Source organism: Agelaius phoeniceus, chromosome 7, assembly GCF_051311805.1.
Source record: "Agelaius phoeniceus isolate bAgePho1 chromosome 7, bAgePho1.hap1, whole genome shotgun sequence".
Taxonomy (NCBI): Eukaryota; Metazoa; Chordata; class Aves; order Passeriformes; family Icteridae; genus Agelaius; species Agelaius phoeniceus.
The window spans coordinates 30,845,545-30,869,570 of record NC_135271.1 but is presented as its reverse complement, the minus strand read 5'-3'; the positions used below and the strand labels follow the sequence as shown (position 1 = coordinate 30,869,570).

General features: G+C 36.6%; 2 protein-coding genes across 4 annotated transcripts in view; one reads left to right on the top strand and one right to left on the bottom strand.

Annotated features, from left to right (window-relative positions):
* Positions 1-4,989, bottom strand: part of METTL8 (methyltransferase 8, tRNA N3-cytidine) — a 29,695-nt gene extending 24,706 nt beyond the window's left edge. For all 3 annotated transcript variants that reach the window (XR_013183069.1, XM_054636118.2, XM_077181413.1), the window contains exons 1-2: positions 4,381-4,989; positions 3,811-3,923 (exon numbers count right to left, since the gene is read on the bottom strand). Coding sequence is in view for 2 of the 3 variants with exons in the window: in XM_054636118.2 (XP_054492093.2) it covers positions 3,811-3,923; positions 4,381-4,989 (722 nt within the window). In the remaining variant the exon portion in view is untranslated. The remainder of the gene's footprint in view (positions 1-3,810; positions 3,924-4,380) is intronic.
* DCAF17 (DDB1 and CUL4 associated factor 17) lies at positions 4,896-23,988 on the top strand. Its single transcript, XM_054636647.2, has 14 exons — positions 4,896-5,028; positions 6,254-6,357; positions 8,244-8,334; positions 9,244-9,386; positions 10,177-10,255; positions 10,392-10,481; positions 12,554-12,661; positions 13,161-13,266; positions 16,677-16,819; positions 18,195-18,304; positions 18,700-18,787; positions 20,328-20,411; positions 21,772-21,927; positions 22,691-23,988. The coding sequence occupies exons 1-14, from the start codon at positions 5,020-5,022 to the stop codon at positions 22,814-22,816; spliced, it is 1,437 nt and encodes a 478-aa protein (XP_054492622.2). The 5' UTR covers positions 4,896-5,019; the 3' UTR covers positions 22,817-23,988.
* The last annotated feature ends 38 nt before the right edge of the window (positions 23,989-24,026 follow it).

Below are 24,026 nucleotides of genomic sequence, written 5' to 3'. Positions count from 1 at the left end.
TTTCTATCTTGAGGAAAATAGTAGTATTTGATCACAAGTTTCGTACTGTGAAAATTATTAATCTGTACACGCAATACAATGACTGGCAAAGGAATCACTTCAACTAAATTAACAATTCCTCATTTATCATGTACTTTTGAATGAGTCATGCTTTAAAAAGGGCATTGTTTATTCATTTTAAGCCGACAGAAAAAAAAGAAAAAAATATTAAAATTTCTTTTTATTTGTCAAAGTTTAAATAAAATGGAGTTTTCCTTATGGTTTACAATGCCAAATAAAACCATTATTAATTTTGGCTGCTGAGACTAACGTTACCAAGACATGGAAGCATTGCCATACAGTGAAAATGTAACATTTAGGCCTATTGAAAAAATCAAAATTTCTTCTAATGTTAATGAGTTTTTTGTGGTTTGTTTTTTTTTTTGAAATGAGGCTCAGCAACCAAAACTCTTCCAATTTATACTTCAATTACTACAACTTTTTAATGGTTTTTATTTGAAAATATGCATGCATTTTTCATAACATAATACATAATTATTAACATATATGGGATATAATGAAATAGTAATTATTATACATGAAAATTAAGGCATCATGACAATTTCTGCAAAATGTGTAATTTACATAAAGGCAATTAAAAATAAAATTATTGAAAATAAAAATAAAGAGAAAGTCCTCCAAAACCCCAAACCACAATCCAAAATTATTATTATAAAATTATAGAAATGCTTGGATAAAGATTCCATTATTACACTGCAAACTGTTTACAAATCCTCTTCCTCCCTCAATCATTTGAAAAAACCTGAGTTAGTATCTTGCATTTCCTGTGCCAGCATTGATATTCACCATAAAATACAATGATTCAGCTGCTAGGCTAGTCACATAATTTTTCTTGGCTTTCTAAATATCTCAATAAGAACATGAAAAGATGCACAGATGGGAACTACAGTCAGATGACTAAGATGGTCTTACATCAGTAAAATCCAAATATGCAAGCCTTTCTATGAAAAAGTGAGCCTTTGAGTGATAGTTGAACAATTTTAGCAGATAAGTTCTGAAAATGTAAGGCAAGTTGGGTAAATGAGGAAGTTTCCTGTTGTAATCTATGTTAAATGTGAATGAACTCCCTTGAGACATGCACAGACACCCCTGAGAGTTATAAGTCATTCACAGATCATGAGATTAGTTGGCAACAGGGCTACTAAAAGCTCAAAATGCATAAAATCACTTTTAAGCCTAAATTCCATTTTCTGAAGGGAGTCATTGCTGGATTGTTTAACTGAAGTTTCTTAATGAAACAGGCAAACACTCTTTCTTCTTATCAGGTAAGAGATGATCATACCCTGAAGTTATGACAGCAAGACATGTTGCCTGAAAGAACTAGGAGTTCTTTCCCTGTTCACAGTCACAGTCAGGAATACTTTAGGTTTGATTATTAATCAAAGAACTCAACTTTCATCTTTAAGGAAATTACCATAAATCTGAATTAAAATAAAAATTACTAAATTTTGTAGCAGCATAACTATTTTTCAGAAAAAAAACCTTAAAGAAACAATGCACTTTATAACAATGTTGAAGAGGAACTTCATTTCCCCATGGAGCACTGCCTTTTGACAAAGCAACAGCTTTGTCATTGTTACTGCAGATCAGGTCCTCAGTTTAACTGAGAAATGTTCAGAAACAAGCAAACACAGCATCTTTAATACAGCTTTTTGCAGGTGAACATGCAGAAGAATGTACACACATCAACTGCTAGCCAGACCTGAAGTTGGTATTAAATTAATTGATGTTACCATTAAAACCCTGAGCAGTCACAGCCATAGAAGAAAAATTAGATCTAGGAGAAAAGCACTGCTCTAGGATTTTTTTAACAGTGAATTATACCCCAAAACATTTGTAAACCACTTAACTGATGAGTAAAATTCTTTAAAAGTATCAATTCTAAGAGAGATGGCAGAGGAAAAAAAAAACCAACCAAACAAAAAGAACAGAAATAACCTGCTACTTTTGTCCAAGAACCTAATTGAATGAACATATTGGATGGAAATATTTTGACATTTGGCCGATCTCCAACTACAAATCTAACAACTTCTTCCATCTCCAGTTCTCCTAGGTTGACTATACAATGCTTTTATCCCCAGTCGTCTTGTTCTGTTTATGCTGAATAAACTAAGCTACTCCACTACTTGAAGAGTCTATGTTATAAAGACAAAAATAGCCTATATTAGGAATAGTATGCACAGCTTTTGTTACATTCCTAGACAGAAAAGTATTCTGGAAACAATTCACTTCATACATTTACTTCTGCTTGGTACCTAGAAGCTTATCTAGACAACATTTGACCATTAATCCCCAATGCTCTTCTGTAAAGCCTTGCTCATCTGTATTATCACCATCAAACACTACCAAAACTCAAAACACCTTACACAAAACAGATGCAAGTGGCAATCGGGGACAGAAAGGAAAATTCAAGATAATGGTAACACAGAAGGTAGAACTATTAATTACCAGTGGTTATTATTAAAATACATGCATACTAATATTTCTTAATATTTCCAATCTGGTGGGGGTGACTTTACTGTCAACCAGACTCACTCATTAACTGAGTGCTTAATCCTATTCTATTTGACCAAGTGACCAAGCCCTCTTGGGGCTTCATAATTAGTTTTTCAATTATATACTTCCAAAAAATTATGCACATTTGAAAGAACAGGGTATTTCACAACTTCTCAAACTCAGCAGATCTAAAAATTTCAACTCTTTTTCCTTCTCATGCACCAGGAACGATGCAGACCTCCCTGTGAGCATATAGTAACTTCAGTAAAACTGCTGCAGAGCAGTGCCTCCCAAGGGAAAAGAAAAACAAAAGAAAAGATATTTATATTTATTTTGATTCCTATAGAGACAACAAAGTTAAAATCAGTTAAAAAGCAAAGCAGATAAAAATAAACAAACTTGCCCCACCAGACATGACTTTAATCACATATACATGTGCTGAGAAGTGCCTGTTCTTCCACAAGCTTCCACTAGTGAGGTAGGCTGTTAAAAATAGTTGAGCAAAGAGGAAATAGTTTATGCAATGAGAAGGGGAGATAAATCCTGCGGGTTTACTGGAAACATTTACTTGAATAATCAAAGGGCTCCTCGTTACCCTGAACACCCTCTGCTGGCTGCTACTTACACGGAAGGAGGTAAAAGGAAAGAAAAAAGGTATTGAGACTTTACATGTGTATACACCTACTTGCAAGATACATCTAAACCTCCAAATGCAATCACTTAAACCATTTTAAATATATTACCTACAAAATACTGAATATTTAAATGTATTGCCTCACAAAAGATAATTTGTCTCAACACAAACTATAGGGTTTTTTATTAAAGGTGATGAGAATTGGGATAGAGGAGCATTAATTTTACTACTGTCTACAATTTATATTATTATTGTATATATATAATATATATATACAATATATATACAATCCAAGAACCTCATCCATTTACATTCTTGCAGGACTCTGGATGTCCATTTGTACTTTGGTGAGCCTTGAAGTCACTGGCAGCTCTGAAGTCACTGGCAATGTTGCAAATCCATTGTTGTTGCTGTATGCTCCACTTACTGCCCTAATCAGCTCTTTGAAGGAGCAACTGCAACCATTGTGTTTGTGTTTAGCTCCCTGCAAGCAATAACTGCAAAGCACCAGAAATTTCAAGGACTCTCTCTTTCCTTCACTATCAGTGAAGATTCAACGTTCCACTCAGATCCTGAAGAATGGATATGGGCACACAAAAACATCAGCAACTTTTGATTACCCCATTTGGGCGCTTGGCCTCTGGCAAGGAAGAGAAACGAGTCTGTCCGCAGACTTCAGTTGCTCTGCTGGCAAGTAGAGATTGATGACCGTGACAACATTTGGGACGTAGCTCTAAAAATACAAAAATGAAGTGTCAGAAATCTTAAGAACTTTCTGTTTACCTTGGAGTTTTAAACGGGTTTCAACCAATCCCTTAACCTTTCCCCCAGGTCCGGATACACTCAATCCGGCACTGCCGTACCCAAAAAGGCTCACGGCGGGTGCCCAAAGGCTGGGCGTACATTCCCGGGAATGCCCCGCGCCCAACCCCGAGGGCTGAGTTCTATAGCAGGAATATTTTTAAAAAAAGAAGATACCAGTTCCCACTTTTCCTTAACTAGCAACCACTACCAAAACTTTCCTATTTAATTGAAAACACAACGGGTAAAATGTTTCCATCTGCACGCCCCGCACATCGAGCGCCCGCATCCCTCAGCGCAGGATGGGCGGGGAGCGCGGCCGGGGCAGAGCTCGTGGCGCGCGGGCGGCTACGCGGTCCCGGCCGGCGGCCGCTGCCGGCGATTCTCACCGAGCCCTGCGCAGGGCCTGCTCCTGCCCGCTCCTCGAGCGGTGCCTTATCAGCGCCAACGCCGCACCGCTCCCGTACGGGACGGTGACCCCGCTTAGCCGCCACCCCGCACCACGCGGCCCGCCCAGGAGCGGCGGCGGGAGGTGAAGCGCGCGATTCCGCTCCTGGAAAAACTACAGTACCCGGCGGGCCGCGGGGGAGGCGGCGCAGGGCTGTCCCCGCCCGGCGTCTGCGGAAACCGGAGCTGCGGCGGCCAGGGAAGCGCGGGGCGAGCAGCGCCGTAGGAAGGCCTCGGTTCGCCTCGCTCGGGAATCGAGGAGCAAGGGACCGTTCGGGCCTTTTCCCGCTTCGCTTTACCTCTCGCCGGGCAAGGGCGGGGGTTTGAGATAAACCCGGCGCGGGCCTGGGCCTGCAAGGCTGCACGCCCTGCCGAGAGCGAGCCTGGAGCGGGGGAGAAAGGCGATCCCGCCCCGCGGGCCGAGAAAATGCCCGCAGGCGGCCGCCGGCGGGGGCAGGGCCGCCCTCCGGGCTTGCGGGGTGCACAACGTGTGCCGTCTCCTCAGCCGCAGGGCCCACGGCTTCTACGCCAGAGATGCTGGTGTGGCCCATAGGAAGAACCTGGGACTCCTGAGGAGGATCATGTGTCAGGTAATGGGCTGCCGCTCGGCGCTGCTGCAGCCCGCGGCTCGGCTTGCAGCCCAGGGGCTGAGCCTCAGTTCCCAGCCCAGGTGTTCGAGAGGTCCCCGGTCACGCTGGAGAACAGGTCTGGGGAGAAAAAAGGTGCACTTTTGATGAAGAGAGTAATGGTTAAAAATATTTCACAAGGCTCAGACCTAGAAATGTAGAAAGAATTGTGCTGGGCAAGAACTGCGAAGGCCCTTCTGTATCTAATAATTGTGTTATAAAATCTCATAAAAGCCTATTTCTATCACCTATTTCCCTAAGATGGCTTCATATTTAATACTAGTCTTAAATTCTTAGTGTTTCATGTTGAATTTGGAAGGAGTTCGCATAATAAGATAATTGGCAGAGATTTTCAGGTAAACGTAACCCCAGTTCTCAGTGAAACTGATGTTACAGAAAAAATAGGAATTAAACCAATTACAAACTGAACTTTTTTTTTTTAGTCAAAACAATTTCTGCCTCCATGCAGTAGTTGATAGAAATATATTAGAAAAGAATGTGGAAGTGAATTGGCAATTATATTGAAAATACATTTATTGGAAGTCAGCTGAAGTGTCTGCTTATGTAACTAGATCAATAGGCATGCAATGTTTACTGAAATAAAAATAATTACATCTGACTTACACTTCTTTTTTCTAAGACTGGAACCTTTGTTAATGGTATAGATCTTCTGATATCTCAAATGCAGGCAAGAAACTTTAATGTGAGCAGTTTATTTCTTTAATGTTCCGGGTGCTTATTGTAAATAATGGTAAATACGTTTTTCTGTCTTTCACACCAAACACCACCAGCAGAATGGAATTAAGTGTTCAATAAATAAAATTAATTACATATAAAAGAATTCTCTGCATATTTATACTCTGGGGAGTTTGGTCCTTGATTTCAAAAGTCACTATGCAAGTTTAGTTCCCACTTTTAATACAAGCAAGCTAATGGCAAAATATTCCTTACCACTGCTGTCCATAATAGCTCATTAAATTTTTTTTAATTTGGTCTTTAAAAACCACAAAATTTTATTATAAAAGGTCTGTTAATTTTATTTATAAAAACCAAGTAATATTCTTTCTTGTGTATTCAGCAGTAAAGTTTTAATTAAAATAAGTTATGAAGTTGCAGGAGCCAAAGAAAATATTTTCAGAAGCAAAGTTTGTTACAAATAGCCATCCATGTTAAAACTATTGTGTTTCAGGAAAGTACTAAATTCAAGAATGTTTGGACAACTCATTCTGCATCTCCTATTGCATATGAAAGAGGAAGAATTTACATGGACAATTACCAATGCTGTATTACCAGGTAATAAATTTACAGTTATGAGGTACTGACTTACAGATTTGAGATTGATTCTGTGTTATATTGCTAACTTGACTCATAGCTGCTGTGAATTAAATGGAGTTTACTTGGGAACAAAAAATAAGCAGGTGATAAATCTTTGGTTTACAATCTTTGTATTACATTTAGATGCTGTTATATCTTAATGTGACACCTACTTTGGTCAAAGAAAACCTGATCTTTCAGGTGCAGTATAACAGTATAACCTCAGCTTTCAGAGCAGGAATGGAAGATGAACACAATTTTCTAGTCTTGCACTAAAAAGCCAAATGAACAGTAGTTCTTTGTAGTCTGGCAACTAGCAGCATGCTAAAGACTGTGTCACAGAATCAGCCTATGTAACAAACTTGGTACTATGTGAATTCTGTTTAAAATAAGTAAATTATTTTTCATGCAAAAGTACAGCCTGCAGTACATGCTAATTTTTGCAAACGTATTTTGTAGATCAGTTCTCTGATCTAATATATTCTGTTCCATGATCTGTTGCAGAGACAGGTTAGGAGGCAGCACATGGTAGGATAGAGGACAGGAAATCTGTGTGCACCAACCCTTGTCCTTGCCTGTCCCTACTGTGAGGGAAGTAGCATGGACTTGGAGAACTGCAATGTTGAGGAAGCTGGGGACAGAGCAGTTTTGAGATAGTGTCCATATGATCCATAAAATACAAACTAGTCTGTCAGGGTAAACCACTAAGAGTCAATTAAGTTAATCTATCATCCACAGCTGAGGTCTAAACCTGCTTTTATTCCTACATTGTCTCAATGTTTTTAGTACTGGGTTAACCTGTCTAAGATCTTTCAGGTTTTCCTTTGTCTCATCCTCTCCCAGAGGGCAAAACTGTGCACAGTACAAAGCTTTTATTTTGTTGCCTTTTTCCCAACCTGGAAATGAAACTCAAGATAATTTTAGTAAGGAGGTAATACCACCTTAGTAAGGAGGTAATAAGAAGGCCTTCTTTAATGAAGGCCTTCAGAGGCAGTTATAGAAAGATGTCCACAAAAGCCCTTACAGGGATGAGTACGCATTTATAGGTTTAGGAAATTAGCATAATTGATAAAAAGCCCCAGTTAGGAGGACAAGGGGTGATGTAATTTCACCTCCCAGGTCAAGCCCCTTCTCTGGAGCCCCCCCTTCAGCACTAGTTGTACTTTGTCTATGAGAATGGATCTTGAAGAGTTGTTCTCAGCCTTGGTTCCCAGCTAGAACCAAGACAGCATTGGGGCCTTGCGCCTCCCAGAGCTTGGAGCTCTGGAATTTGTTTTGTCTTTCTGCCTAGGGAAAGGCCATGGAAAAGTACTGGGAAAACTAGCTACTAATACAATAGGTGACAGAGTTACAAATATCTATGTGAAGAATACAGAGAATATATAAAAGGAAAAATGGCAAAACCCAAACAGCATCAATTTTAATTAGTAAAGGGTTTTTTCTAAATATCTGGACATGATGCCACACCTTTGTTGTAAAAGGCAGCATTGGAAGAACCTGAGGGGAAGGTTCCAGGATGATCATTAGTTTCTGGAATATGCTTTCTTCTTAATGTATATCACTAGAGCAAGAACATTACTATTAAGGTTGTTACTTAAAAAAACCAACCCAAAACTAAAAGTAAACCTGAAACTAAGAACAAAAAAAAAAGCAACCAGACCAAAAGATTTAGAGAAGGTTAGCTTTAAAATGTTACATTATATAAACTATTGTTTATTAGGCCTTACTTTGAGAGCAATTTCAGGTATGTTTACAAAGTAAAAATAAGATGTTTAGGTTTCTGACCTATAAAACTGTATGAAATGACTTTTTGATAAAAAGTGGTCTATAAAACAGACTAATGATTAGCAATCATTTTCCTCTAGCATCGCGCAACAGCCAAGACTAATTTATCAAAAGTCAAAGTGTGCCAAGTCTGAAAAAATAGAAGATGCTTTATTATTGGAATGCCCATTGGTAAGATAACTTTTTACTAGAACATTTTTGTGCAAAACACTAAATTAATATATTTTGATGAAACATTTAGAATGGAGTGCTTTTTCTTTCCAAATTATTTTCTCAATGTTTTTAAGGAGTTCAGTCATTAAAGGTTTGCAACACGTGCCTTATTTATATTAACTGAACATTTTGAGGTATACTTCTCTGAATTTCTCAGTAGTGCATTCAAATCCTTTTTTCATAAGCTTTCATGGAAGATTTTAAAACCAGTGCTTTTATTCTTACGCACCCAATTCTTAATTCCTTACAAAATAAATTCTACTTCTATTTTTATTTATGTTTAAATAACAAGGACAGTAGCTGGGAGTTTTAGTTTTCTTCAGATCCATTGACATTAAAAAAACCAAAAAGCAGTACACTGGAGGCCCATTGAAACGACCCTGCCCAAAAACTCTTCTACTGTTTCTACCTGATAATTGCATCATTTCTCCCCTTCACCCAGTGTCCACAGAGCTTAGAAATATTAGCCCTATCCTTGAGGTGCCTAAAACTAAAGCAATGTAAGTACTATTTGTAGCAGTTGCTGTTATCACTGAATGTCTTCTTTTGAAATACTTAAACAATTTTCTCTTCAAGATTGGTATCAATTAGATCAATAAGCAGTTAACTTTTGCAAGGAAAAGATTTTTTAAAGGGTGCCTCTTCTAGAAAAGGTAACTGTCTTGCAAAAGTGTGACAGCAGATTATTTATGTCATAGGTAATTATTTGACATGGATGTGAACTTAGAGATACTGATCTGATTAGCAGGCAGATTTCCTCCTTCAGTTTTTGAGGAATGTGTATTTACTTTCATGTTCTTCAAACTGTCAAAATGTTTTGTATCCTCCTGATACAAACTTATTTCTAATAGCCTTTCTTTTATGTAGGGGGAAATGCTACCAAGTCCATCAGATTATAAAGCTTCCCTGATAGTCCTGACAGTGCAGAACTGGCTTCTACGTCTCTCTGCTGATAGTGGAGAAGTACTGGAAAAAGTGTATCTTGCTGGTTCCTGTTGCAAATTCTTCAGGTATTAACAACTAGGGTTCATATCATTAACAGTCAGTAGTAGTATAGTGGAGAAGGAGTGCTTAATATAATTAACAGTGATTAGTGCTATAGAGGAGGAGGGGAATCGTGTTATTTGAGCACTACCCTATGGCTGACAAGAGGCTTGTTAATCTCAACCATTACCTGGAGTACTTTTCCTGCATGCTCTTACTTGTAGAAGAATTTAATCTACTTTAGTGTTATGCTGTCAAATTTAGTATCAAGTTCCACAAAACCTAGCCTACTATTTGCTTTTCTCTGACAGCTTTACAGCCTTTAGTATTGCAATGGCAACATACCAGGGGAGGACTTTGAGAGCTGAAAAACAAACCTGATCAAACATACAAACAATAAGTTCGAAGTCTGAGCTGTTTTTAATTTGCAAAGGTTCTTTTCCATAGGGTAGCCATTTTTCTCTTTTAAAGCAGGGCAGTTACTGCTTCTGGTAAACTGCTTGGTTTTTTTTGGTTTTCAGAAAATATTTTTGTTAGGCTGAAGTATAGGAAAGTGGTGATTATAAAGGAAAGGAGAAAAATTAAGATTGGAAAGTGTGAATATTCACTAATTTTTCTCACAATCCTGTATGAAATAAGTCATTCCTAGTTCCATGGATTTCTGCTTTATTGCAAACAGCCCCTCTTCCAAATCAAATAGTCAAGTTCCCTGGGCACAGACATCTGCTTAGTTATAGTTGATTATATTTTATGTGAAATAATACATTAATAAATGGGTTTTAAGTGGTTAAGGCAGGCCTTTCTTGTCACAAACAGGTATCTGAGCTGGGATACTCCTCAAGAGGTAATGATTGTAAAGTCAGCTCAGAATAAGCTCCCTGCAGCAGCACGGCAGGTAAGTGTTGTAATTTTTACAACATTGATCAAAAAAATTTACAAGCATAAAGATGGGGACATTGTACTTGGTTATTATGGAAGAAGATAAAGATGTCCTACCTTTAATAACTATGTTCAGTATTGTTCCTTCCCAGGCAGGAATCCAACAGACTGTATTGTTTTATCTTGCTGTATTCCAAGTTTTGCCTCTTTCATTCATTGGAATGCTGGAAATAAACAAGAAGGTAAGTTAATTTCTCTAATAATATGTAATCTGTAATGTAGTTCTATGACAGCTCTAGTTTAGACACTTATTTCAGAAGTCATACTTACAAGCTTGTAAAAGCAATTGAAACATTAATTAGCAGCAGTGTTCTTGTGTCTGATTGGGGTGTTGGAGCAAATATTCTTAATTCTAAGGACCAGAAGGGAAATACAAATGGATTCTCTTACTGGGTTCCTCTTTGACATGCAGCAGGACTTTAGCCTTTTCCTAGAGCAATCATAAGAATTAGGGAACCCTTAAGTGTTTGTACATTTCTTTTCACCTCCTTAAAGACAGATGTGCCTCTGACCCAGTCCTAGTAATAGTTTATGAATTCTATATGTGTAAAACAAATGTTTCACACTTTTATTATCACTGTTACTGAATGGCAAAAGTAAATATATCTTGCTTTATCAGTCAAGAATAAACAAACCTGAGTTCAATTTCTGACCTGTAAGTATATTTACTTAGGAAGAAACTTTGAGCCAGATTGTAATTTTTACTGTTCTATTTTAAGTCAAGAAGGCTTTGGATACAACTTGCAGATGAAACAGTACAAACATGAAAACTATGTCTGCGTAGGTATTGTGTCTTTTAGGATCCAGAGTTATAAGCTGGAGTTTTAGCTGGTCCTAGGTTGGGTTGAGGTTGTAATTGAAATTGGGCCTGGCAAGTGAAGGCAGGGATTTAAACTTTTTAATTTGGGCCCACGAAAGCTTGAGAGTACTGTGTATTGTTCTGTTCAAAATTAGTATTTAAGACTGAAAAAACCATTACCAGTATCAAAGGTGTTCTCAATCTGGTTAGGAATGGCATGCCAGATTCATCATGGTCATAGCAGGCAGAACATGTGAAGGAGCACTTCTTCAGCTGGGTCTGTGCTGAGTACTCATCAGAGAAATTGTTAAAATTGTACTGGACAGGGCAGCATTTGGGGTGTGAGAATCCACCCGGCAGGAGATGCAGTGCCAGACCTGACACAGAGCAGGGGAATGTAACTGTTAGATTGGAGTTGGGGTTAGTGTTACTGCCTGAGGCTGCAGAATGCACCTCAGCTTTATTGAGGTGGGATACCACAACACATTGTGAGTTCAGAGTGGCTGAGGTCTCAAGGATAGAAAGGAGACTTTAGGCTTGGAAGATTATTAGAGTTTGTGTCTGAAAGACACTGAGACCTAAGCTAGCAAATGTATTGAGAAAAAGCCATAAAACTAAATAAAAGGCAGTCTCAGGAGTGAATATAACTTTCAGAACCAAACAGATCACGTAATCGCTGGTAGTGATAAGATGTAGGTGGCTTACAGTTTCTGGGTTTCTTTAGCTTTTTATTGGTTTTAGGCCTGTTTTAACTGGTTTCATTGCTTTTTCACATAGTGAGTCAGATTAAAGAAAACTACATTTTCAAGCATATCTATTAAAAAACCCCTATCAACTTCACATGTTGGTTATAATTTAATATTAAGAATTAGTTTGTGGGGTTTGCTCAGTGATGTGTTAAGCAGACACACAAATGAATAGTGCATAATTTTTAAAAAAGATAAGTCAACTTCTCATGTATACGTCTAATTTGGATTCAGAGAGAACTCTGTACTCTGTGACAGCTGGATAATGTAGTTTTAGTACAGCTGTATGCAGTCATAGAGTTGTGATTAGACTAGTATTTTACACTGGGGATAAAGAAAGAACAGAAGATCTGAAATCAGGACTTTTAGATAGAGTTGCTAAGTTTTGCTAACGTGGGATGCTGAATAATATTATCTATTCATGTATGATAATAACTGGGTAGCATGATATGAAGATATACTGAGAATTGATTAGAGCATGAATCTTCTTGGAGAATATGACTACTGTAACTTCAGGTGTTACTGCAGTGCAATGGATTAAAGAAACTCAGCAGAACAGATGAGTTACAGAAAACTTGAACACTGATCATAGAGTTTAGTCAGAATTTTAAAAAGTGATTGAAAAATTAAGGACATAATGTCAGTTATTTGTGTTTTCTCTCAATTGTTTCTTCTCTGATAGAATATTTTTTGCTTAATTTTATTCCAGATTTTTGGTAATAGTGTGACAGATGTTGCTGTTTCTAATGGAATCCTGATTGTAATGTATAGCATGGGTCTGGTCAGACTCTATAACTTCAAGGCCATTTTGGAACAGGTAATGAAGTAAAGAGTTTTTATACAATCCATGCTATTTTTGGGTAACAAGTCATAAATATTCATGTACTCTACATAAGTACATGGGGTATTGTAGGTTCCTGCCTACAATTACAATTAGAAGATAAAAATGGACATACTATCAGAAAAATTACTTGCAACAGTTACAGGTGGCAAAACATAAGAGATACGGGGTTAGACAGGCACTTTGGGGAGTTATGTCAATGTTACACCAGATGTGCTTCTCTCTACATGCCTAGTCTGTAGTTACAGATGATTGTTAAGGCCAGAAACTGGTGGGCATGGGGGAGTTTGATCTCAAACAGAACTGCAGTTAGACATGTGAGTTTATATCCTTCCAATCAAAAATCAAACTTTAATTAAAAAATAAGACCTCAAGCAGTATCTAACAAGATAAGGAATGCAGTAGTAATAGAGAATAAAACTAAACAGCAAGTAAATATGCATCTGTAAAACTAAATTGTTCTGTATTACTTTAGTTCATGGAACAACCATTTGATTTGGGACAAGAATTCAACTGGAATGGCCAGGTGGGAGTTGTAGGAAAGTATCCATTTGGTCTTCCATGTAACATTAAAATAACAGGTAATTATGACCTTTGTATTGGCTTGACTGTGGCTTTTATGGATTGATTGTGGCTTATTTCACACTAAGAAAAAATATTAAAATTGCTGTGCTCATACTGTGCTTTAGCTGTATTTCTGGACTTACATTATAGTAAAATGTGCTTCCCTTTACTTCTAATTACAGTAATTATATAGGACACACCAAGAAAACTGTTAGAGCAACTGAGCTATCTGAAAAACTTTATTAGCAATGCATGAAATGGAAACCCCTTTCTTTATTTCTGAGATGCAATTGCTGTTGAGAAAGAGGAAGGACTAGGATATCTGTTAGTAGCATCAGAAACAGAATATGGTATGTAAGCAAAAGATGTGAGAACACTAACTTGCAGAGGAAATTCAATGAGACTGAATACAATTTGTCTGACTTGCATTTTGATATTCTAAGTTGTCAGAAATGTGCCGATTTCAGTAAAATGAATTCCTGAGAAGAGAACAAATTATTAAAAACAATTCTAATGCCTCAAATCATTAACTTATAAACGTTCTGCATTATGTAATTACTTCTTTCTTTAAAAGCAAACAATGGCTTCTGTTAGTACATTTGAGATTAGAATTTGGTGCTAAGAATCTTGATGAATGAGCAAAGCCCGAGACTTCTTTTGAAATTTCTTTTCTTACTTTAAAAATACATTCTCACAAGCCTACACTTGAGGGATCTAAAAAAATTTAAAAGGTTGGTTTCACAAACATCAAAGAATGCATGCATTTATTTATTTACTTTTGAATGCTTCTGTAGTAAATTTTTTTTCAGGTGATTCTCCACATAAAAATGTCTCTTTTTTTCAGAGTGTCAGATAATAAGAGACAAGTCAATCCAGATTTATATAAAAATGAGGGATAAAGATAAAAAAATAAAGTACACAAAGATAAAGTACAGACTTATATAGTGAGGTTATAATGCAACATTTTATCAAAACAAAGCAATAGGCTGCTATATTTGATGTCTCAGTTTTTGCAACGGGAAATCTTCCCCCATTTTTTGTCTCCATCTCAAACTGTGAAACCACCGTTTAATGTTAGGGACCTGTGGAAAAGCTGCTGTGGGAACTTTAATAGGAAGATTTGATCTCATGGCTTATATACCATTATAGTTTTTAGTTTTGAGATTTAAAACTGTACTGGAGAACACCTTTTTCATCTTTAATCATATTCAGGAATTTGTGGTTAGGAAGTTTGGAACACATAACGTACATTTTCATGCTTGCTTTTTGCAAATAGCTTCATTCCTGTGGTTTTTGAGTTTTTTTCTTTCAAGAATGAGATGGGCAAATGCTTCAGTGAACAAGATCTTAGCAGTTTCAGAGTGCAGGCTTGTATTTACTATAATTTAACTGTGTGTAGTCTTCTTTCTTACTTAAGTCCTACCCTCCCTACAGAAATTGCCTGAAGGGATGGGCATTATTACAATACTGGTTTATGGTGTGAGGTACCCACAAGTGTCTAGAGATCAAAACTTACAGGCTAAGATGTACTATGCTACAGCTCTTAACTGCTGGGGAGGAATTGATTTTGGTCACAGTGTGTGATTTTCTGAATGGCCCAGAACTTAAAACTAGTTTGATTTATTGTTAGCTGATATAGTAATTTCAGAAAAAAAAAAAAGCAAGGAGAAGGATACTTTGTAGAAACCTTTTCTTGTTGTTATTTCTTTGGTTTTTATTTGCATGTAGAACATTTGTTAGTGCTGCCAGGAAGAGCTTTTAGAGAAGTTTGCAGAGTTTAAAGTAAGTAAACAAAGAAGCTCAAGTAGAGATTGAAAACTGGCAAGACTTGGGGAAAGACTTGCAAACAATAAAACAGGAGGTGTTTAGCAACAAGAGCAAGTGACATACAAGTGGGAATGATGGAGCTGAGGCAGCAGAATCACATTATCACAGTGGTTTAGGTGGAAACCATGATAGGAAAGGCATATTTTAAAGCACCCTCTACTACTGAGTATTGATATACTGTTGAGATACATTTAATTGTATAATTATAATATATAATTTAGTCCATCTACCAGAATTTTGAGGGACCTTGATATATAAGCTTTATTTAAAAAGTTGTTTGGGTAAAATGTTGCAAACTTTCTTAACACACTTTTCATTTTCTGACAGATTTTAGTATCAGTAGGTCCTTTGCTTATGCTTCCATCTTCAACATTCTCTACATTTCCAGCAGATGCATAAGGTTTTATAACATATAGTTTATCTCTTGCACAGAATTTCCCATTTCTTATGTGTCACTCCAAAAAGCAAATGGGAAACAGCCGCTTTCCAGCTTAGGAAAGACTTCATCTCCATTGGCAGTGAACTAATTCCATCCAACCTAAATGGCTAAATTGATGGAAACATGAACAAAGGAAGAGGAAGGAAGCACTCCATAAACATAATATGTGATGTCATGTGATAGCACCATTGGCATTAGGATAATTATCCAGACACAGCAGGAAAAGCACAAGTCAAAATTTGGATAAGACCTTTGGGTCCAGATTGAATCTTGTTCTCCTTGCACTAAATGACTTTGGGTTTTTATATTCTGCCTGTTTAAATTCCCCTCGTAATTGCAGATTTTCTCTACATTTTATCAGTTTTTTCCCCAGCTTTTCTCTGTACTGTTAGAAAGACCTGGTCTTCAGTCTAAAATTGATTCAGTTATAGCAGCTGTAGAAATTGCTTTAATTTAGCTAGTTGGCAGAAGTTGTAAAGTTGATTTCATTAAAAATACCTCTCATTTAGTAAAAAGAACACTTGTACTAATGGCCAAGTACATCTCAGTAATTTATCCTAACTAAACTGAAAGGAAAACTAGATACCTTTTGCCATGAATTGCTAAAAATTCTATATTTTGATTGATTTTTATGAACTCAGCTACAGATTGCATCCATTGTGGTCCACATTATTTTGTTGTATTACACAAAAGGAGAAAGCAGAATCTAAATATTCTATCTTCCTGCATTTAATTCTGTTATTTGAGGTTGCTGCTTGCTGTTTCCAGTTATTTATCACTGGTTTTCTCAAGAGAATAGTGACCATCTTGATACGGTCTTTGGTCTGTTCATGTGTGCATCCTTTCTCAATCAGATGAGCTGGAATAATTTTAATTATTTGCTGTGACTTTGCTTGTAAGTCAAAGGTACTAGAAGAGTATTCAGCATCAAGATCTGAGAAGGGAGGGAGGGAAGGAAGAAGAGGGAACTTCAGATGTGCACCTGGGTGCTGGGTGAGGTAGCATAGCTAGCACTGGAAAAAAGTTAATAGCAAATGTGTTTCCACCAATCCTCAAAAGTTCTGAAGAATTAGTAGCTTTATTGGAATTTACAATTGTAAGCATCAATGGAATGGTGACTGTTCTGCTACTAATGGTGTTAACATTACGGAATATTTGCAGATACCCCACCTTTGCTATTTGAAGCATCTTCTCTGGAGAATGCATTTCAAATTGGAGGTTACCCTTGGCATTATATCATCACACCAAACAAGAAAAAACATAAAGGAGTCTTCCATATTTGTTCTCTGAAAGACAATGCTTTGGTAATACATTCAGAAAGCAGCTTCTCTGAAATGAATGTGTATTATGTTTGTCTTCTCTTATTCTGAGTAGGTTATAATACCTTTGTTTACCAGTGCAGTGCTTTCACAGGCTCACTCCACTATCAAATTAGCTATCCCATGGAGTCATGTGTAAAATGCTTTCTTCTGAATCAGTGCTTCTCATATTTCCTTCATTCCAATACAACAGTGGTGCAGTCAGAGCTACACAGCACTGTATCATGACTTAAAAGTCTCATTACCAGTTTCCTTGCATGGTAACATCCTAATGCACTTCTGACTAGTCAGCCTACTAAATGCTGACTACAGAATTATTTTAAATTTTATGATATTGCAGAGTAAATGTCTTTAATGTTTGTAGTTTACCTTTGACTTGAACCTTCTTTCTCTCCCTAAAAAAGATTTGATTGCACAGTTTAATCCCCTTCTGTCTCTATAAAGGTTTTATTGGTTAGTTTAATCTGTTCCTAATTATTTTTCTGTACTATTCATCATATGAATACTATTTTTTGTGAGCTGTCCATCTCAGCTTTTATTTTGAATGTGGAATTGACCTGAAGATCATTCTGTATTTCAAGCAACTTCTGGGCCTGTTAAGAGTTTCTTGACTAAAAAGTCTCATCTGTAAATGTCTTTATCTCTTTTGCTTGCCTGATCAATTATTTTCCCTCCTTATTTTCAAAACTGATGTTCCACAATTGTAGCCGAAGATCAATTTTGATTCAAATGGACTTGCAGAATCCTTTCTCATCTGTTTTTTTCTATGTGGGTTGATATATTTGGCAATTGAGTGATGGATGTCAGCTAAATTTAATAACAGAAAGCCACTGCCAAAATCCTGAGATTTTGACTGGCTTGCATGTGATTGCTGAAATCACAAGGTATTCCAGGCTTACATGCTCCACAAATAATTTGCACAGAAGAGGCTAAGCCTGAGGTTTGAAGCTCAAGTTGAACTCTGTGCTAATGTGTGTTGCGTGTCTTTCCACATGCCACGTCTTGGATACTCAGATAGCTGGAATTGTTGAAGTGTTTGCACAGTGTAGGTTAAATCTTCATTCTGCTTAGTTTCAGGAGAGATAGGACAATATATAGCTAAAGTACAAGGTTATTGCTTATTGCATATTAAAAATCTCAAAACTACTTCACTGAATATCTTGAGAATTGGAACTGAGTTTTTTTATTACTGTTGTTGTTGGTTTTATTATTGTTCCACTGCCATCCTTTCTGGTCATGTTTAGGAGCAATACTTACAAACCTCCAGAGGTATATAGTGAGGAGCTCAGTATTTCCTCTTTAATTTGATCTGGGAAACTTTCAAAATACTAATATTCTAAATTTTCCTTTTCTTCTTCAGGCAAAAAATGGCATACAGGATATGAAATGCTGTTCACTTGAACCTGACTGGATATATTTCCATCCAGATATGTCAGGCAGAATAATCCACGTGGGACCAAATTTGATAAAGTATGAGCCTTTTTTACTCAAATCTTTTATTCATTAGAGAAGTTGCATAACTGCATAAATTTAGTAGTCTGATGATTTGCAGGCCCAAACACTCATCAGACTATAGAAACTATAAAATCTATTAATTTGTCAGAATCAAACATTCTTCTAGAAACATCTGCCGATTTTGGTGTGATGAATACGAGCACTAGAGGCCACAGTTTACATTTTGGTATGAAAAATACTCAAGGACCACTGTATCAAAATTCCACTGATAAACATAAATTACCAAAATAACTAATTTCCATTTTATTTATTTACAATGTTTTAATGTACTAGATAAAAAAATTCTATAGAAATGTTATCATAAGCAGATTAGAATACTTGACTTACTTTGTAATTTGTTTCTTTTGTAGAGTCTTAAAGCTTAAGGAAGTTAAAAATCATGCAGATCAAATGGAGATTGCAGAAGATTTTACAATTGTAGCCAACAGAGAAAACTGTGTGAGTTTAGTGTCTGAGATCACAATGTGGGATTTTGAGCTATAAACAGGGGGTTTGCATATTGAGTAATCACTGTGTTTTATGGGCTTTATCCAAGGTTTATTGAAAGACATGTTCTGTCTTCACTGGACTTCAAGTGGTATGAAAAGAATTTTGAAAACAGTAACACTTTCAGGATAGATTTCTGAAACCTTCAGTCTTTTTTTTAGTTTTCAGTGTTCGTTAAGGTGTGCAGTGTAACAATGTATCATGGATATAAAATATACTTAAAAGATGGTGACAGATTTCCTTCAAATGAAGGTGCCACCAAGTGATAATCGTGTGCATCTCTGGTGTTCAGGTAAGTTGATAATACAAATGCTAGAAAAGTTTTGAGTCTCTGATAAGTTAGGGGTAAGTCTTCATAAGACAACAAAGACACTACATTGCTTCCAAAAGTCCATTCCTTTTCCTGGCCATGCACGCCTGTCATTCTCTTGTGCCAAATTTGGCATTCATCTAACCCTTGGTGAGCCAAATCAGTGCTCTAAAATAACAGAATAACCTGGCAGAAAAGGTGAGTACTTTCTGCTTGCTTGTGTTGCTGAACTGGAGCAGAACAGGACTGAGTCATCAGTGGATCAGCAGGGTAGAACCAAGTGTGAGAGGATGATTTAAAACTGGTGGTAGAACTGAGCTCTTTAATCTACTCAGTTGTTTCATGAAGTCTTCTGTGATACAGAATCACAAAGACAATCTAATGTCAAAAAGGTTAAAGAGCACACATGAAAAAAATTCTAGGTAGTGCCTGGAACTGTAATTTTGATTCAGCAGACAAGGTTATGTCTTACCTAAAAGCAAGTTTTTATAGTTTGAATACTGTAAAATGTGCAAATCTGTGATGCTAATTTTTAAGCCTTTGTGGGGAAAAAAGGTTTGTGTATTAAAAATCTTGACAAACTCAAGAACAAAACTTGTATTGAATTCAAAAACTAAACGCCAGTTGCCGTCTAATAACTTGCCATACTGCTTTTTGAGAGTTGTGTAGGTAACTTCTGTTACAGTAAGAAGAAAGAAATATGAGTTCTAATCCTGCCTATGCTGTGCTTATTCATTTTTACTTCTATTAAGACACTGATAACCTATTTTTTAATATTTCTGGTGTTAATGAAGCCCAGTGGAAGCAGCCATGGTGGTTTAAGATGCTACTTCTCCCATCTTCTGGAAGTAAAAGTTTAGGAAAAATCAGTAGTGATTTAGCAGTCTTAATTCTCATTCCAGCATCTTGGTTCTAGTCACTTCTGTTCAAAAAATTATGGTAGCTGAGAACCTTTGCCACCTCTGTGGAACACCTCTGAATATGAGTAAACAGGAATAAAATCTCCAGTAAAATCCCCAAGTTCATGAACTCATAAAGTAAACAGCAGCACCAGGGCTATGCGTAGCTATTGAGTAAAACAAGGTCAGAAGGCAAAATGTATGGAACAGATATATTGTCAAATGGATAGAAAGGACATTGCTCCGAAGTCTAGAGACACTTCTTTTTTATGTTTCTCCAAAGGTGAACAACAATGTTACTGTAACAGCCTCTGGTCGGGTGGTGAAGAAGCGTTTCACCTTGCTGGATGATGACCCAGAACAAGAGGTAACTGAAGGGAGAGCACTTCATGGATCGTTTCAGTGTTTAGCTAGCCAGCTAGCTTCTTGTTTCAGGGGCAGTGCATGTAACCATTAGCTCTCCAGATCCTTGAATTCTTTATTCCTCTTCTCTTTGACTTCTTCCAGTTGCTTCACATACTGTTTATCATCTTTTCTCTTTGGTCAACATTTGAGCTTTGTATTTTTTCTTTCTTTCAAGAACTGCTCTTATGCCCCACATTATCATAATTCCATGTGACTTCAGTGGCACAGAAAAGATATGTTAATGTAACAAACTGTTATTTTCTCCATTTAAATATCTACTTTGAACATTTCTTATAAAGCATTTTATGAAATGAAAGAAACTTTTTCTTTTCCTCTGCTTTAGGATCCTCTTGTCTTTTTTAAAGTATCTCTCAACTTTATTTTTCTCTCTCAGTTACTTTGATTGGATTGTAGGATAAGGTGTTGAGCACTTTTCCTTTACATAACTGCTTCTTGAGATTGAAAACACCACTTGAGTCTTTAAAGGTTATGAAAAACATTTTTAGCTCTCTATCTAGAGCTGGATCTGTAATTGACATAAGTACAACAGGTAAAATTCATCAGTTTGTGGCAGTCACTTCTATTCTTTATTCTGAGGAAATAGATTTTACTATGGTAAAAATACAGCACAGTCCAGTATAACCCTTAAGGGTCTGCAGTTTATTCACTTTTTCTTTTAACCATAATAGAAGTAATTGCACACTCATTTTTTTTCCTGTTGTTACACTTGTGGTTCCAGTAAATGTTTTTACATTATGGAAGAAAAGGACTGCCTTGAATTTAGAGTATGTCACAGTGAGATAAAGGCAATTAAGGTCATTCACAATCTTCATACTTTGGTGTCAGTTCTTCACTGACCTATAATCTGTGGAGCAAGAGAGATCTGAACACAACATACAGATATTCATGGAATTACCCTAATGTACCCATTCCCTCAAAACCAATGATGGTTTAAAGCTACACTGTCTAATAACATCTCTGCTTCAAGAGCCTAAAGATACTTCTTGGTCACTTAGAAGTACTTGTTTTATATTTCTTATATGCTCCATATAAAATACATGTACTTGCACATTAGGATTTTTCAGAACATCACTTCCTTTTCTCCTGCTTAAGGAATTTTGCTGAAATACCCTGACAGCTCATGTTGGGAAAAATGCCTGTTGGGTATTGGGCTCCCAAAGTTTTCTTTTGGATGAGAAGACTTAAGAACTAGACTTTGCCCAATACTACTTTCACATGAAGAAAAAATAGCTATGCAATTTAGGTAGAGGGGAATGTGAATTTGTGTTTGATTTGTAAACTTGAGGTTTGTTTTTCCTAAGACATTCAAAATTGTGGACTATGAAGATGAATTGGATTTACTATCCACTGTGGCAGTTACTCAGATAGGAGCTGATGGAAGAGCTCACCTTGACTTTCATTGCAATGAACATGGGATTCTACTTAAGAGTATTCCATTAAAGGAGTCCTGGGATGTGGTGAGGAAAATTCTTGTCTTTTGTTCCCACTGTCTCTTCCCCATACTCACTCACATACCACTTCTGTTCAGATTTTAAGCAGGTATATAAGTAGCAAAGGGATGAGATTTGCATAAAATAACAATTACAATTCTAAAATTGTAAGTACTCCATCAGACAGTAGTTAATTTACCTGAAAATCTCCATTATTTGAAATCATGATTGTGGGGGGTTTTTTTGGTTGATTTGTTTGGGTTTTTTTTGTTTGGGGAAAGGGTTGTCCTTAATGTATTTCTGAAGTATTTATCAACTTAAATACTCCATGGCTAGTTACATCAGACTAACTTTTCAACTTGTAAAGACTCTCCCTGGTTTAACTTGAAGTACTCATGCATAAAATGAAGCACAGACCTTATTGTATATATATTTGGGAAGATAGAATGGGCCATTCATCAGTCCAAGTTTAGGTGGACATCCAGCTTAGATGGTCTGAAATTTTCAGCACTGTTACACCTCTTTTATCATTGACTGCATAGGCAACTTGTGATCTTAAATCAGATGCTCTGAACTTAGATTCCTAAAATAGGGATGTGAGAAACCTTTCAAAAGTTATAAAATTCTGTCCTTTATCTGGAAGAGTAATCTCTGTGTATCCACACAAAATTTCTGCCTGATCATGGAGCTCACCATTGTTTAATATTTTTTGTTCCTTGTGGAAAATGATAGATACTAGCAAGTTGTGGAAATAGAGACTGCAACCTGAACTTTTTTTTTCTCATTTCAGACTTACAGTCATGAAGTTTACTTTGACAAAGACCTCGTATTGCATATAGAACAGAAGCCTAATAGGAGATTCAGTTGTTATGTTTACCAAATGGTATGTGATACTGCAAGAGATGATGATCCTTAATGCTTTACAAAAAACCAGGAAGTGTTTAGTAAAAAAAGGAAGGAGAACTTTTGTATATATTTAAGCCATAAACACCAGCTACAGAGAATTTTGGATGCTATTTAAGGATAATGCAAGAGATCGTGATTCTTAATGCTATAAAATAAATCAGAAAGTGTTTTTGTAAAAAAAGGAGGGAGAACTTTTGTATATATTTAAGCCATAAACACCAGCTACAGAGGATTTTGGATGCTATTTAAGGACTCCGTACATAGTAGTCAACTACTGGTTTTCTGGCTGAATTTAATCTTAACATTTTGTACTACTAGATAAGGTCTGGTTTCTTTTTTTCTTTGTGACACTGTACACTTGCCTGTAGTTTCTCATTGCTTTTCATGTATTCACCAGCTCATCATTAATGCTAGATGCAGCATTTATTGCTTCTCTTCAGCGATAGGATTGAAATACTGGACATCAAGGAGAAAGATGTGGACTTACCTATTACCTACCATCTGCTATGATCAGTCTTACATAGTTTTACCTATGCAACTCTGATGATGCCTTAAGAGGCTTCCTAAAACAGAGGCTAGACAGTGTTAAAGGAATAAAGTAGGTATTTATAGAAAGGCCTTCAAAGGATACACCTTGGGCAGTACAAGAGCCTGGCTGTGGCTCCACCCAAGATGGATGACAGGTCACATGCTTTCACACTTTTCTGAGTTTTGGTCCATTTACATACTGGGGTTAATTGTCCAATTACAGCTTCAGGTTATGAAGTCCCATGCTCTCAGATTGCTCTCCTCAGTTCACTGTTTATGCTTTTTGGGCCTGAAGCTGCAATGGTGTCCTTGGTTCTCGGGCTGGAAAAGGATTGTTTTGTCTAATGAAACTGTGAAGAGAACTTGCTAACAATTTATATGAAGTTCAGAGTTATATACTAATGCAGTACAGAATTTGGAAAATATGAAAGGTAAAGCTTAAGGCATCTCTAATACAAACTGTTAATTAATCAAAGTATGTAAAACTATCTAGGATAAATTTTGTATGTAGTATGAAAATTGTAGTGTTACCATTAAACCACTTAGACAAAATCCTTCTCTTGGTTTTGTGTGAGAAATAAAATCACTCAGGTTTTCTGGTTGTGTATGTTTTGGTTTAAAGAAAAATGCTAATAAATTATGTATTTTACTGTATTTTTAATACATTTTATATGTTTTTACATATATATGTA